At 33.4% G+C, this 15,681-nt stretch overlaps 1 protein-coding gene across 2 annotated transcripts; it reads right to left on the bottom strand.

Annotated features, from left to right (window-relative positions):
* Window positions 1-4,725: 4,725 nt before the first annotated feature.
* Window positions 4,726-10,846, bottom strand: LOC140743219 (persulfide dioxygenase ETHE1, mitochondrial). 2 transcript variants are annotated; one of them, XM_073074344.1, is made up of 6 exons: window positions 9,391-9,561; window positions 8,439-8,562; window positions 7,903-8,047; window positions 7,243-7,457; window positions 5,944-6,214; window positions 4,726-5,440 (listed from the first exon to the last, which is right to left on the bottom strand). In XM_073074344.1, exons 2-6 carry the CDS (start codon window positions 8,559-8,561, stop codon window positions 5,400-5,402), a joined length of 795 nt encoding a protein of 264 aa, XP_072930445.1. In that variant the 5' UTR covers window position 8,562; window positions 9,391-9,561; the 3' UTR covers window positions 4,726-5,399. The 2 variants fall into 2 exon arrangements, with proteins under 2 accessions (XP_072930445.1, XP_072930435.1); XM_073074334.1 differs by lacking the exon at window positions 9,391-9,561 and adding an exon at window positions 10,531-10,846 and having other exon boundaries at window positions 5,088-5,440.
* Between the last annotated feature and the right edge of the window lie 4,835 nt (window positions 10,847-15,681).

The raw sequence follows: 15,681 nt of genomic DNA, 5'->3' as shown, positions 1-15,681 counted from the left end.
CCACACATACCGCCGTCCTTCCCGGGGTCGCTTGTTGGACGGTTCGAGCTCCCACTCTTGCCGTACTGTAACATAACCTAACTTAGCTATCTTATAGCTGATAATCCGCAACCGAATCCGAAAATGGTATTTTATATACATTACTAAATCGGTACTATCTAATACATGAACTATCATTATGTAATCGTAACTAACTGTACCTACGTAGGTACAGTTTCACCTAAAACTATAGTTGATTTTTTTATAAAGCTGTTATAATTTTATTAGTAAGTCCATTTGGAAATCACAGTTTACTCGTGTCTAAGCTAGGAACAGAAGCTACGTTTATATCACAATGGCCATTAATAACCTCCCTTTGTTCTCGGGACACTTCGTTAGCGCCATGACCGTGAAACTCCCTAATGTTAGACGCACCATACTTTCGAAAATATTCGGGACACTGTCAATCGGTAAATAAATATATATAGACGAAGGAAGACGAAACACCAGGATTCTAAGAGGAGAGCCTGCTGCGAGGGGAGAGGAAAGGCATCACACAAGGGAAGCTCGGATGCGTTCGTTTCGAGATCCCAGAACTTTGAAGAACTTTGAAGGTGGTAGAACCCTTTGTGGTTCAACTCCGGCGGCACCACCCCCACACCTATTTCTCATAACAGCAGTTTTAAGCACTGCTGTGTTCCGGTTTGAAGGGTGTGGTAATGGAGATATACTTTTCCGAGGCGTACCACCTTAGTCCTCAAGGGTAGCGGCGCATCTGTGGCTGACTTCAGGTAGAAATATCCAATCCTATCTGGGGTTGATTACAGATGTCCATGGGCGGCAGTAGCCACTTACCATCAGGTGGACTGCATGCTCGTCTGCTACTCCCATAATATAAAAAAGTGCTCCTATATACGTAGTGACGTTACCGAGAACGTCGAACCTCCTGCGTGTCAGGGTGTCATAGTGCATCTTCCGCATCTAATTTGATTCTAGAACTCTAAGCTTTACAAAATATGATAGTAAAACCTAAAATAAAAATATTAAAGTTGCCTGGCCCGAGATCAAACCTGAAACGGTTCATGCGTGCCAGATCGATACGGTTGCCACTGTGCCAAGCGGCCCGATTATATAAGACGTAACTGTACCCTTACCAGGAGTTTTTAGGTTTTGACAAATATGACTGTTTTGGTATTTGTTTACGTATTGGCCCATACTATTTCCAAGTTCTGAGACAATCCGCTAGGGGCGCTGATTGTTGCTTAAAAATAGAATAACTCTTCGCGAAGAGAACGAGGGTGTAACCGAACGAATGTTATGGTTTCTATGCTAAGGCACACGAAATGCCGTATATCAGTAGACCGTTATTATTTTATAATATGCAACGGGTACTCACAATACGGTTTTCTAATTTCTTTGTTGCAGAAATTTCGACCCAGTTGCGTAGGGTCACGGCGAATTGCACTACAGATTTAACGCAAATCTTCTTTTCAGTGCGGTAGTATGGACTTTTGCCGTAAAGATCTTCTGTAGAAAGAATCTCTATTGAATATAAGAAACGTGATTTTAATTTCTGTCAATTATCTCACTGATTTAATTATCTGTTTTGAATCTAAGCTGTCTCGTTTACGTTATTCCTCTACGTTTAGGATGGATGGATTGGAAGATTTTGGGCCACAATCCACCATTTACAAAATGCGGGCTGTAATCCATAAAACATGTTAGTCCGGAGCGTACAAAAGTCAGAAGACGGAATTTTATTTTTTGGCTATCAAGGGGGATTTGTATGAACATTGACATCCAAATAATAACATTGCGTCCTCCAATAATTGCAACCCAAATGTAACATTATATGGACTATTGGTACACTCGACAAACTAAACTAAAAATATAGCAATGTATCTATCCTAATACAAAGGCTACACGTGGCAACTCTATCACCGTCAGAGACCCCTCCCAGAGGGAATTTGAAACCTCATTGGCGGAATGTCAAACAACAAACTATTAATGAAATATTGCTACCGGGGGAACATTTTAATCGAATAGAATAAAAGACTCGCAGATAATATTGGGGTTCTGAAACTGTTAGAAGGTAATTTCGTATGGATCCTGAACATTTTAGGCATAGATTAGGTATTTATTGTCCTATTTGTTACTATAGCTCTTTTAGGATGTCTACAATATATTGTACGAGCTTTTGCCCGCGGCTTCGCTCCCATTACGTAGTAATATTTTCATCCCCTATTTTATCGCCTTGGGGATAAAATTGATCAAAATCCTTTCTTAGCGGATGTGTAGGTACGTCATAACATCTACCTGCATGCCAAATTTCATCCCGATCCGTCCAGTGGTTTAGGCTGTGCGTTGATAGATCACTATGTCAGTCAGTCACCATTAGTATTGCCATATAGGTAGGTATTGTAGTGCCTAACAGGCAAGGATAACTGCACAGATATCAAAATTGTGTTTTTAAATTTAATATAAGGAATTTATCATTTAAACGCCGCCTAGCCGGGTATTGACTCATTCGGATCCCAATCCCAATAGAACCATTTTCGTGTCAAATCGATATGGTGGTGTTTTTAGTTAAGAATGGAAAACCCTTCACGGGGAGGGTGGAGCAAGGGATGATCGTTTCTATATAAATTAGGGTGTCACCACAACTTGCTGAGTCAGTGTATACATTCATAATATGGGAATAAATTCTTACACCTAGAGCAATTTAAAGTGTATAACATGTATGTAGGTACACTTTTCTGATTTATATTATTGCCCATCTAGTAGATTCATGATGTGTATTCATTGATATATGTGATTAGTACTAAATATTTTACTCAATATGAACTATATTAGGTAAGTAAATATAGAATAAGGTACCTACCTAAAAATGCTGCAGATGCCGATTCATTAATTCCACCTCCTAGTAGAAGTCATATAAATTAGGCCACACCCCACAGTGCTGAGCAAGTACGAATTAGCAGTCCTCACACAACTTTAAGAACATTTTAGGTACTTCGGTTTATTGGCAATATTTTCCTTTACATTAAAAGGAAGTGATAATTAGGTAATATCTGGCACGCACATAAATTAGAAAATTTGGCTACGCGTGCCAGGAATTCGAACCTCTGACCCTCAAATTGAAAGATCGAATCTCAAATCACTATCGGTCAGTGATTGCTACTGTTCCTAAGTAGGTATTTTACTACAATCAAATTATCAGTGGGTAAACCAGTTATAATAATACCTACACACAAAAAAATGTTCGAATAAAACAAATTTGTCCGTGCGTACCACGAATATGCAAATATAATTTGAATTTACATATACGAGCACAAGAAAGTACGAGGCATTTTCATTCCGTTTATTTAATCGGCCTCAATTTTTTAAGGTCCGTTCCATTTTTTCCGGTCAAGCAAAACCGACCGGGAGCCGTCAAAAACCCATGACGGAACGGCGTGCTGATGACGTTTTGCGATGTTTTTGTCGTGGAGCGGTTCACGCCCCTCGGTGTCCTAAAATATCTTTGAGTACGTAGTTGTATAACTGAAAATTATGAATTCAAAGGATGATAGGGAGTGATGAGAGTTCTGCGCTATGTACCTATGCGTTTTTATAGAAAATATCGACGTATAATATCGTAACTGCAAAATGACAACTTTAAAGGAGAGCGTTTCAAAGTTTCGAATATGCTAAAATGCGAATAATCTGCATTTCTTCAGGTATCTCTATAAAATTTGATATATATATTATTTTATACGCTTTATAACGTTACTTTTGTCGATAAAACACATTAAAATAAGGCAATTTATGCTATAAAAAAGAAAAGGTACTTTTGTGGGTTACGATATTATACGTAGGAGGGGTCTATATATGGAATGTAGGTACGCTACGAAATTAATTACTATTTACAACTATTTTAAAAAAATCCTTATAGATGGACCGTAGAGACGCAGACTTTTGACTGCTTAGAGCTCGCTAAAAGTCCTAAACGGTGGAAATGACCAACCATTTTAGTTATTTATACAAACGTGGTTCAACCAGCCTATTCTTAAGACTTCCATATTTTAATATTTGTATATAGCGACATCTAGTCACAACGTAGAAAAGCTGCTACGCCCAGTCCCCTAGCTATGGAATGTAGCGGGAAAGGAGTACTATCTCTATGTATGCAAGTGTCCATCGAAATGCATTAAATTAGGGTGGCGTTAGTATAGCACGTGATTAAAAAACGCCAAGAATGTTTAATAAAATTACGAAATTATTTAGACAGTTAAGATTCTGTATTCTGCAATTATATTCTATGTATCTTATTATACTCTATAGAGTATAATAAGAGTAATATAAATAATTTTGGTTACTATATATAGTAACCAAAATTATTTATATTACAACTCAGCACACTTTACTCTGTCATTTCATACTCTTGCAACAATAGCGCCGTTTACGGACTACTATTTACTGCTTGCAGGTAGAAACTTTTTCAACGGCTCATATTAGATGATTCTCCTTATTTTAATGTGTTCGTAGCTTGTTTGTTTATCCGAAGTTGTGGATAGATCTATAATAATAGAGATTTCGTAAACCCCAAATTACATAGGAACAAAGTCCAATTACATAAATATTGGTTCTGAAAAAATACAACATAGTGATGATATTTACAATTTTATTTACATTGAATCATTATACATATATAGTTTGTTGTAAAAATATATCATTTTATTACTTTTCACACAAAATAATCTGTAAAAAATGTATAGTTTATGTTTATCCTACGTTCATATTACGCTTAAAATAGTGTTGCTATCACAAACATTTTTATTTTTTTATTTTAATTAAAAAACATTAAAAATAAAATGTTCTACTTATCTTTACGAGGAAACATATATAACTGGGTATTAATAATCTATTAGAACTTACTAATTTGTGTCTGGTAACTTGTTATACCATACTATACTATTTACATAAAAATGACTTGTGTTTTCAAAGTTATATCGTAGAATAACACCATCTATTGCATAAGATTTAAATAAAAAAATGTAATGTAGCAATACAATATAGATGTAAGTAACAATAAGTTATGTAAATCAAACAATTAGGTAATCGTTTTCAATATTACTTTAGCGATAATACGATGATCTTTTTTTAAATATTTAAGATTATAATAAACTTCGTTTTCTGAATGTTAATTTGTATTTCAATTAATACAAATAACAAAATCTTTGACTCATATAAATTTCCTAAATGATTTCCTCATACATCGAGTAATATTTTTAATAATCTTCCAAATGGTCACATGAAATAATCTCTTTTACCTAAATACAAAAATATATATTTGAATATATCAGTAACAATTGCACCATTTCTTGTCCTAAGCAGTCTAAGTCATTTGAATTGTCATTGAATATCTTCAAAACTTGTGTTCAAAACAATCCACACACTCTATTTGCGGGTAGAGCCTTGTCTGTAACAAAAAGTATATCTTACCACACAAGTAGTTAATGATCATCATAAATTCATGATAAGTGAAAGTAGTAAGACCCCTAAATCGTTTAACTTCGGAGGAACCGCCACCACTGTTATTATGTGAAATATAGCAGGATTAAGCACTGCTGTGTTTCTTTCAAAGGCTTATCCTTAGCATTCCAACTTAGTCCCCAGGGGCAGCAACGCATCTGTGGCCGACTTCAGGTAGGAATCCAATAATAGCCGGGGTTGATTACAATATTCATGAGCAATAATAGCCATTTACTATCAGGTGGACTGCATGCTCGTTTGCTACTTATATATTATAAAGTAGTACCTATGTACGTCTATTAATACGCACTTGGCCAGCGCGGTGGACTATGGCCTAATCCTTCGCATTATGAGAGGAGACTCGTGCCCGGCAGTGGGACAGTAATGGGTTGATGATGATGATGATGATGATAAATAAACCTTATGTAATAGATAATAATGCTAACTCACCAATCATCTTCGGATAGGGCAAGTTCAACGTATCCATTATATGAATAAACTCCTTTAATGATTTTGTCAACCTTGGATTATACTTCTTCTCCTCCCAAACTGTAGTAGCGGTTTGTCCCTTATAATCGTGCGCCGGGTATAGTGTATAGTGGTCTGGTAGCGTGAAAATCTTTGTGTGTACCGATTCGTATAGTTTCTCTGATGAGCCCTCTTGGAAGTCTGTGCGACCACAACCTCTTATTAATAGCGCGTCACCGGTGAACGCCATGCTCTGAAATTTGAAGTTAGATCTCATATAAAAATTATATTATTAGTTTCCAGTCATTTGCCTATTTAATTATATAATTACTTATTAATTAAGATTCTATCTCGAACAGGATAGGTTCCATTACACCAAATTTACATCCACCATTTTCCCGTTCAACTTATTGTGCGACGTATATCTTTTAAAACTATATAAATAAATAGGGTTGTTTATAAGTAGTTTCAAAACAAGTGGAATTTATTTTCCTCATTTACGAGATTCATAAATAGAAAGAAATTATACCATATTTTTATATTAAAGGGAGCAGTGCCTGTGGCACGTAGGACCTTGTATATAAACAACTTGACAACATTACATACAAATGGTCAATAAATACAAAAGATAAATGTAAATACCTGTGACACAGCACAAGGCTGCACTCATCAAAAATCGATTAAGCAGAGATAATGGATGCTTTATCACTATTTAGTTGCGGAGATAACGTTGATAAATGAATATTGTTGTTGGTGGTCTCATGAGACATGCAGTTTTGCACATTCGTATAAACATAAAGTTATTATGATATTTAAGTAAATTGGTCACACAATGATGATGAGTGCAGCGTATTCTGTAACTTAAAGGGTTGCTAAAGTTTGCAATGATTAATGTGGCTTCTTTACCATTGGCTGCATCTTTTTATATCTCTCCCCACAAAGGGTGGAAGTTTGGAGCATCCTAGACCCATTTTCATCACACTGCTCTAATACTGATTGGTGTCGGAAAGTATGGGTTACTGGCCAATCTGTCTCGGATATTTTCAAACCGCTCAAAAATACCACCAAAGCTTTACTATCCTACGAAAACGACCGGGACAGACTGCATAAAGTACCCTACTAAGTAAGAAGTCAGTCAGTCACTCAGTCACTCAGTCAGTCAGTTCGTAAATCATTACTATACTGAATATTATTTACGTTTTGAATCAATGTAACAATAAATGTACCTAACATCAACACATACAGCATGACGACACACACAAAAATACAACTTCACAATACCTGATCATGACAAATGTAGGTAAGGCATCCATTAGTATGCCCCGGCGTGGACTTAGCCAGCAGCTCGTACCCTCCAAACCGGACCACTTCCCCATCATCCACATAAACATCCGCTTGAGCACCGGAGGACTTGCCGATCACACTCTTGGTACCGGGCAAGATGGACTTCAACTTGCCCGTGCCAGTCACGTGGTCCGCGTGCATATGCGTGTTCACTGAAATATTGTATAGCATCTGATTAGTTAAGGCAATATGTATAATGAGCGGGCAATATGTATAGTGAGCGGGCAATATGAATAATAATAAAGATTTATGGTGATCAAAGCTTTAATAAAAATGTATAGTACAAATGATTAAGAATGAATTGTAGGATCATTGTATATCGCTGATTTAAGGTATAAATATCAATATGACATGTTCATGAAAAATTTGGAAGCAAAAGTTTCTAAATTCATCTAAAAATAAATCTATAGAAGGCACTGTTCTTCTATGGACTCATATAAAAGTTTTTCTAATCTACTTAGATTAATACAGATATAAACATTTTTAGGGAAGGTGTAGATAAATCCACTGTAGATGGCAAATTTTTCCTAAATTGAACCAACCAACACTTGCCCATTATGCCTCTAAATATATAAGTGGATAATAACAAAATCTTACTCGCATAAACAAGTTTGAAGCCAAGATCTTTAACTAGAGTAGCGTCTCTCTCAGCATGTTCCAACACAGGATCTATGAGAACAGCATCACGAGTCTTCATGTCACCCAGAAGATATGTGTATGTACTGCTGACTGTGTCAAAGAGCTGGAAATAAGGAAATAACCCAATTGGTAACAAAATAAAACATTTATTTGGTTAAATGTTCATGGTAAAATGTAATATAAATAATTGACGAAATGATTCAATTCTTGTGCAGTTAACATAATTTGAAACTATGTCAATATTGCAACATATATAACTATTTAACTATAATATAACTGATCTGAACTTGAATAAAAATAGCATAGGTAATCCATAAGTAATTGGATACTAAAAAATATATGAAATGTTAACATATCCTTCTCTTTTCTGTAGGGGCTAGTATAGGAAATTGCTAGACCAACTTTAATAGGACATCACACCTCCTTAATTAAAATCCTGGAAGCAAATTTAGCGGCTTTCCAATTAGAAGGTCTCATTAACTTATAAAACATACCTGCCTAAAAAAGAACCCGGTACTAGGCGCTGAAGAGGACATCCTTACTATCGCGGCGACTCTCGACATTCTAGCCAGCCTCTCGGCCTGCCCCACTATATGTACTGGAAGCTTTGTCAACATCCTGAAACAATGATTTGTCATATCTCATAGGCAATAGATCAGATACATACAATTATTACATCATCCTGTTTAATTAGATGAGTTGCTATCCATTGTTTAAGATATGAGAACACTTTCATTTATACTTAGAGCATAGTCGCCTTCTGTTCGCGGCTACACGCGTCCTTCTGTTTTCATATACCCATTACTGTCCAACTAGTGGACTCTCTTCTTTGAGTGAGAATGTTTAGTCTTAGGACTTACACTGCCACTTTAAGCAAGTGCAGATATACTTCACACACCTTTAAGACCTTTTCTTACGAAGAACCCTCATGCATGTAAGTTTCCTAACAATATTTGGCGTCGCCGATAATTAAGGCAAGATAATTATTTGTTTAAGCAAAAATAACATAAAAATGTTCCAGTGCTAACAAAACAAAAAACAAATAGCCACATTGTAATTATTACATTGGCAACAATGTATATTCTTCCACAATACTTTTAATTTCATAGAAATATATAAATGAATTATCACATATTTAAGTGGTGGAGTAATGGGTAGTGCAATTAATAAAAATGTTTTAAAAGTTCTAAAGTAACCGTGACTGAGTTCTTAAAAAAAATATCAAAGGTATGTGAAGTCTACTAATACTAATGCACTTGGCCAATGTGATGGGCTTACTCTCTTCAGTAACTCACCTCATGTTGAGAGGACACCCTTGGCCAGCAGTAGACTAGGTTGATAATAATAAAATACATATGATAAGAAAAGTGAAAAGTAGTAATGTCAGTATGGTTCCACCAGAGATTTACATTTATCAAAGCTTACATCATGAGGAAACCTGCATACCTGAGAAAACTTCAAGGTATGTGAAGTCTAACAATTCCTTTTCATTCTGAGTGGCGACCAGCAGTGGAACAGGGATGGGTTGATAATGAAACTTTACATGAAGCAGTTCAGCATATCAGTGGAAGGCTGAGGATGCTGGCTGACTTAAATATGAGGCGACCTTAGTCTAATGGGTAGCAGCACGTCTATGGCTCGTCGCACATCTTTGTCGTTCAGGTAGAATATTTTTTTATGGGGTTAGTCACAGATGTCCAGTGGTGATCACTTATCATCAAATGGACTGCAAGCTGTTAGCTATTTTAAATTTATGAAAAATATGTATTATGTAACAAACATTACATTATGTTATGCTTGTTTGTTTGCCTTATCTCATTTATGTATAAACATAATATGAATTATTTCTTTCTTTTCTATATCACATATAAGGTCATTAACAATTTATTTTTTAGGGATTATATTATAAAATATAAATTTTATATTTTTAAAATTCCACCAATAACTATATTTTTATATATTAAACAATTATAACAGAAATGGTAATTCTCAACACAACACATACAAGTATTTTTTAAAGAATCATATATCCATTAGACTCTAATGATTAGAGTACCGATTATAGATATAAAGTACTGAAGAACTTAATGACAAATGTAACGTAACAATGATTTATTACTTACAAAAACATACCATTATGTCATGGAATATAACATTAACGAAAATAATGATTTTATACCTAGGAAAGAAATATTATTTAAGATATAACATATAATGAAGAATCCTCCTTATTATGTCCATAAAATCTGAGCAAATTTGTGAACCCATGCAGTGAACATATATAACTGTAAAGGACATCTTTATACACATCAATCACCTAATCTAGCTGGTAGATAGTTCTAGATTTGGTTCCCGAACAAGTAGGAATGCATTTAAATATATCTTTTTGGGTGCTCATATGCCCATTTTGGTGCCAGGCATTGGAGCATTACAGAGTTCAAAGAGATATGGGCCCATTTAATAATTTCATAGTAACAATTTATTACAAATGCACCTATGTAGTTTAAAATATAGCAAAAAGTGTATAATGATAACTAACATCCACTTATCAAATACTTTAAAAAATAAACATAATTTCAAACATACCTGAAATGTTATCCAGCCGGCAACAATAACTCAAATTAAACAATATCCTTCTGTTATCAATATTTATTGCCGATTTAAAAGTGACTTATCATCACAACAATCGTTTCTGATAGCAAGTGGTGTGATAACGGGTCGCTCCTTGTGATAATGCGATGTAATTCCTAAAGACTAGCTACATATACATACACCGTTAAAGTTACATACGACAATATAACACCTATGGTATGAATGTACTAATACATTATTATAGCATTATTTATTTTAATATTTTTCAAATATATGCGAATGAATGTTGTCAATACATTGCGCCAATATGACGTTGTCAAACTCAAATGACAGCAGTTGACATTACTTGACACAAGATATTTACGAAGATTGAAATAAATGATAAGTTCTGACATTAAATATTTTTCTATTTCAAAAAATTAAAAAGAAAGTGGCATATTATTATATCAGTTTAATCTCAGCTTAAAATGTTTTCAATTGGCTCCTCTTTATCCTTATATTTTAAAATATCTATGGTACACATTAAGTTAACAATACACTTACAAGCTTAGTTACAATAAGCTGGGGAGGAGTTTTTATATCCACAAAATATTAAAATGAATAATAAATGTATATTATACCCAAAAAAAAAAAAATATATATATATATATATATATATTTCATCTATTTTCAGCTTTCATATAATATTTTCTAGCTTTTTATAAGTGTTTTCTTAGGTAGTATTTAATAATTTATTATATGTTTGAACAGGCCGATAACAATCAAATTTATTTTTATTCCATACGTTGTGATGTGATTGACAGATATTATGCCACAAAATGATATTATAATGAACTAAATTAAAATGTAAAAATACTATTTTTAGAACTCCTAAATAACAGTGAATAATTAAGGACAATAATTGATACTAGTAAGTAAAATTAATCTTAAAATATCTTTAGTAAACATTATTACTGCATACGCATTGTTAAATATTATTTTATTTTTAGTATATTTGGGAAGAAACTATTAGTTCACAAAAATTATTTCTTTGTGAAAAACAGTAATAGAGAACAAAGCAATTCATTATACATGCATGTTTTGGTTTAGTGTGCAGTAGTTTGTTGTATTTCTGTCTCTATGCACACAGGGCGTATTACTATTTACTTTGTTTTCTATCTCTTTCTCCACCACTCATCTGGCAGCAACGTCATTGACCTGCTTCATCCCCACTACGGCCAGTCAATATTTTGCTTTCGTACACAAATGGTGGGTTTCATGTGTGCGTGAAGCGAGTATTGCGTCTGTGCAATGTATTGATGTAAACATTCCCTTGTCATTTTATTTCAGTGCGTTTAGAAGATCGTATGGAAATCTTGTAAGGCGCGACTGAAAAAATCATGTGAATCAGCTGATTTTGCCTTAAACTAGCAGTGATAGTGCTGATTTTAGTTTAGCTTTATGTAATAAGCGCAAAATTACAGTGCGAGAAAATTCTTTGTTTAAATTTTGTGAGTTTTCTTTCAAAATCTTTGTAAAAATTAAGGATTATTACTCTCGTGACGGAGAAGGAAAAAGTGCACTTTAAGTAGTGATAAGTCTGATAAGAGTACTACGGGACATAAAAATCGACTTTGAAAATTATTCAATGGTATAAATCGGCGCGGTAGAAAACGTAAGTACCATTACGAATTTATTTGTAAAAAACTAAAATATTTTCGTAATTCTTCTATTTATGTAATAATATTACTATGCAGTAGGCACCTGTTTGTATGTTATGTAGTTGGCAGTGACGCTACCTATGTCTAGTGTATAATTTAACATATAAACAAACAACTTCCTTGTTGTACCTAGCTCGCCATACCTATTGACAGATAAATACAATAGATAAATGTCTATTGGAGAATAGATATATCAAATAGTGCTAGTAAATGGATTTTTATCAGATTTCTATTACTCTATATTGACTCTACATTAGTATAAAGCTACGTGTTGAACATTGAGCCACATCTAGTGTTAAGTACTCGTCCATAAAAGAAAGGAATCAAGTGCAAACGAAATTAAAAAATAAAGTACATACATATTTATTTAAAAATAGGAAATAAATAAGTATTATTTTGTGCGTGGTGTAGCTGTTCTAAATTTCGTTTACCACAAGCGTAACATTTTATTCATACATACTTCATAATTTAAACAATAATATGTATATAGATAGAATAAACCAACTGTTACCAATTTTAGGGCGTTCCGCACCATTTCGTAAGTTGCACCTTTGCCCTAATTCGTAATATAACAAGTTCCACATAACACCTGCTTGTACCAATAACATTATTCATTATAGCATTTCCGGAACAATCGAACACAGAAAAAATGAAAGGCATTTGACCCAATTCGTAAAAAATAAAAAAATAATTTGTTATTCAGTCATATACATAAATCTATCTACTTTTTTGGTCGTATAATATGTGTCGTATCATTAAAAATAATATATCTGTGTATATAATAATAATATGTCTGTAACTTCGTAATTTGTTATTACGAAGTTACAATAACGAATAATAGTTTCGTACAAATAATCTCTTGCCAAATGATAATTTTGGGGTATTCCACACGATTAGCTTTGTTGCAACTTTGCCCTAATTTGTATGTAGGTTATAGTGTAGGTACTGGTTTAGGGTTGCACCACCTGCGCATAAAAATTGTTAATAATTATAGCATTTCCGGAAAACGAGACGTAACGACAAACCAAAAAGGTGCACACTTGACCCAATTCGTAAAAACTCTTTTATGGTAGATTGTGGTAGAGCCACGTAGGGATTTAATACCTGCCTGCAGTTTTATAAGATTTTAAAAATATACCTGTAAAGATGGGTATATATTTATCGGTTATTTTAAGTTATTTTATAGCTTCTACAAACTTTCCCTTTCGGCTGCATGTTATGTAGGGCTTGCTTTTCATTGGGCGATAAATGTAACTTGATCTAAATGTATCTAAACGAAGGTCTTTGTCTACTGTAATAATCAGAATTTGTACAATTCTTTGCAAATCTCAAACTGCATGAATAATAAAATTTGTTAAGCCCTGCGTCACAATTTTACAAACAAAGAATACTTACTTTTAAACATAAGGTAATATACGTATGAAAGTCATAGATGATGAAAGTAGAGAAAAAATACTATGCTACACTAAAATTCATGCATTATATATTAGATAAAAACGTTGAAAATGTTTTAAATATTGATCAGTGAATTTAAATAAAGAAGAGCATTACCTAGTATCGGCCAACCGGTTTTCAAGGAAGCGAATAAGATATCTGTGTGGATACGAATCGAAACCATTCATACAATTTCAATGTCGGGAAAGCAATTTTTTAGAGTGAATAATCGCTTCATTAAAATACACAAACTAGCTAAATTAGTTAGTACAATAACGATAATCGGAAATTTATATCATGTTTTTTGGCTATCGGAAAATTCCATAGCCTTTTAATTATTTTTTTAAAACACCTTGTATATTGCACAGGCTTTATAGCAATTTTACCTTTTCTGAAATGTTTTCTATCGTAATGTACTTGCTTGCACATTTTATTAGTACAAGTGTTACTGCAACTCTACCGTAATTATTTTGCGTAAGATCGCCGAGATTACTTTATTACGGCCCCGTATTCTTAAATCATATAATTATAAAACGATTTACTCTATGCACTAATTTGTTTAGTGACTACGGCTCTACCTTTCTCCATTATTAATTAATATTGTATTTGTAGAGTCAACATGTTACTACTGCAATTTCTCACCATCTTACCTCATTGGATAAACATTTAAATCCTTAAATTTCGACATTAGAAAACACTATTCTTATTTAGATTGCACAAAAAGATAAAATATATAAACAAATCCATACGGGTATTAGCTGTTTATAGTAAAAATAACAATGGACTCGTTAGTTTTACGATAATTCACTAAATAAACCAGACGTGGAATTACATTGCGATATCAAACTTAACCTTGACCAAGTTATCCGCTTCCTAAACACTTGTGTTATCATTCCAGTTTCAAATAGAATAGATTCTTGTAACATAAGTACTTACGTCTACTTATTTATTAAGTAGTTGTTCTCGATGTTTCTACAATGGATATGGTATCAAACTTCGATCCTTAGATAAGCGAGCATGAAGAATAAAGTCTCAACTCACAGGAGAAAGAAGTGAAAGAAGACAACTCGTATGATTGATCTTTCGTCAAATCTCAACACATCAGTGTAATTTATGCTGCTAATAAAATTTATAGATGTGTGTCTTTGTTAGCACTCACCACAGCGAAGTTAGGTACGAAAACGTTTTCGTATTTTATCTAACTAAACGATACCATTTTCCTGACGTGACTCCTGGTGTTATTAATGAATTTCAGAATAAAATAATTATTTGAAATTTTAATTTATCCCAATAATCAACGCAAATGCAACATATTATTATTAAAATAAAACATATCGATTTAAAATGGCGCTGAAGCAATGGTGAAAACCGTAAAATTCCCGCGCATTGTGTAATTCGCGTTCAGAAATAGAGTCCGTCCTTGTTACGACGCTAACGGTTACTAGCGTGATGTGATCAAATGACTGTGTGTTAATTTAACTGACCAGTGTTTAAAAATATAAAACATTCTCTAACTTTATTTATTTTTATACTTACTTGATATTTTAATAATCATTCCATAATTTTAAAAGTCTAGTTTAAAATACTCGTAATAATATAGTAAGAAACCGTTACTTATGCTTCCTTTGTTCTTACTTACCCGGACCTATCTCAATGTGTTACGGATGTCTTGTTTTTGGTCATAAATATGGCTACCACACACTGTCTACTAATCGCCTATCAAACTCTATAAAAACATATAAAGTAATCCTATAGTTATACTAGTAAGGTCCGTGTATATTTTTGCTTATTATTAAAAGGATTTTAAGGACATTTTATCTATAATGTAGAGATTATTAAATGTTGGATACACAAATTCTATCTGTCTAATTTTGTGTCCTAAAAATTATAAGCTCTCGAAGAATAGCTTAAATTATTCATCTGCACTTAATCTTATTGTTATAACGAAGGCATATTGTTACTAAGCAATAGTACTTTGTAAACAACTATTATTTTAATATATTCTAAACGT

Source organism: Epargyreus clarus, unplaced genomic scaffold (assembly GCF_041222505.1).
Source record: "Epargyreus clarus isolate Ecla_fem2 unplaced genomic scaffold, WU_Ecla_fem_2.2 ptg000001l, whole genome shotgun sequence".
Classification (NCBI taxonomy): Eukaryota; Metazoa; Arthropoda; class Insecta; order Lepidoptera; family Hesperiidae; genus Epargyreus; species Epargyreus clarus.
Note: the sequence above shows the minus strand (reverse complement) of the source record. Positions and strands in the feature narration are given on the sequence as shown.

Bases quoted from the DNA above. Each gene is read 5' to 3' on its own strand.
- LOC140743219 (XM_073074334.1), bottom strand. From the start codon at position 8,561: ATGTTGACAAAGCTTCCAGTACATATAGTGGGGCAGGCCGAGAGGCTG. The intron at 7,458-7,902 runs GTAAGATTTTGT...ACAATATTTCAG, and splicing joins CTTCAAACTTGTTTATGCGA to TGAACACGCATATGCACGCG. The intron at 5,441-5,943 runs GTGAGTTAGCAT...TTTTTGTTACAG, and splicing joins GCCCTATCCGAAGATGATTG to ACAAGGCTCTACCCGCAAAT.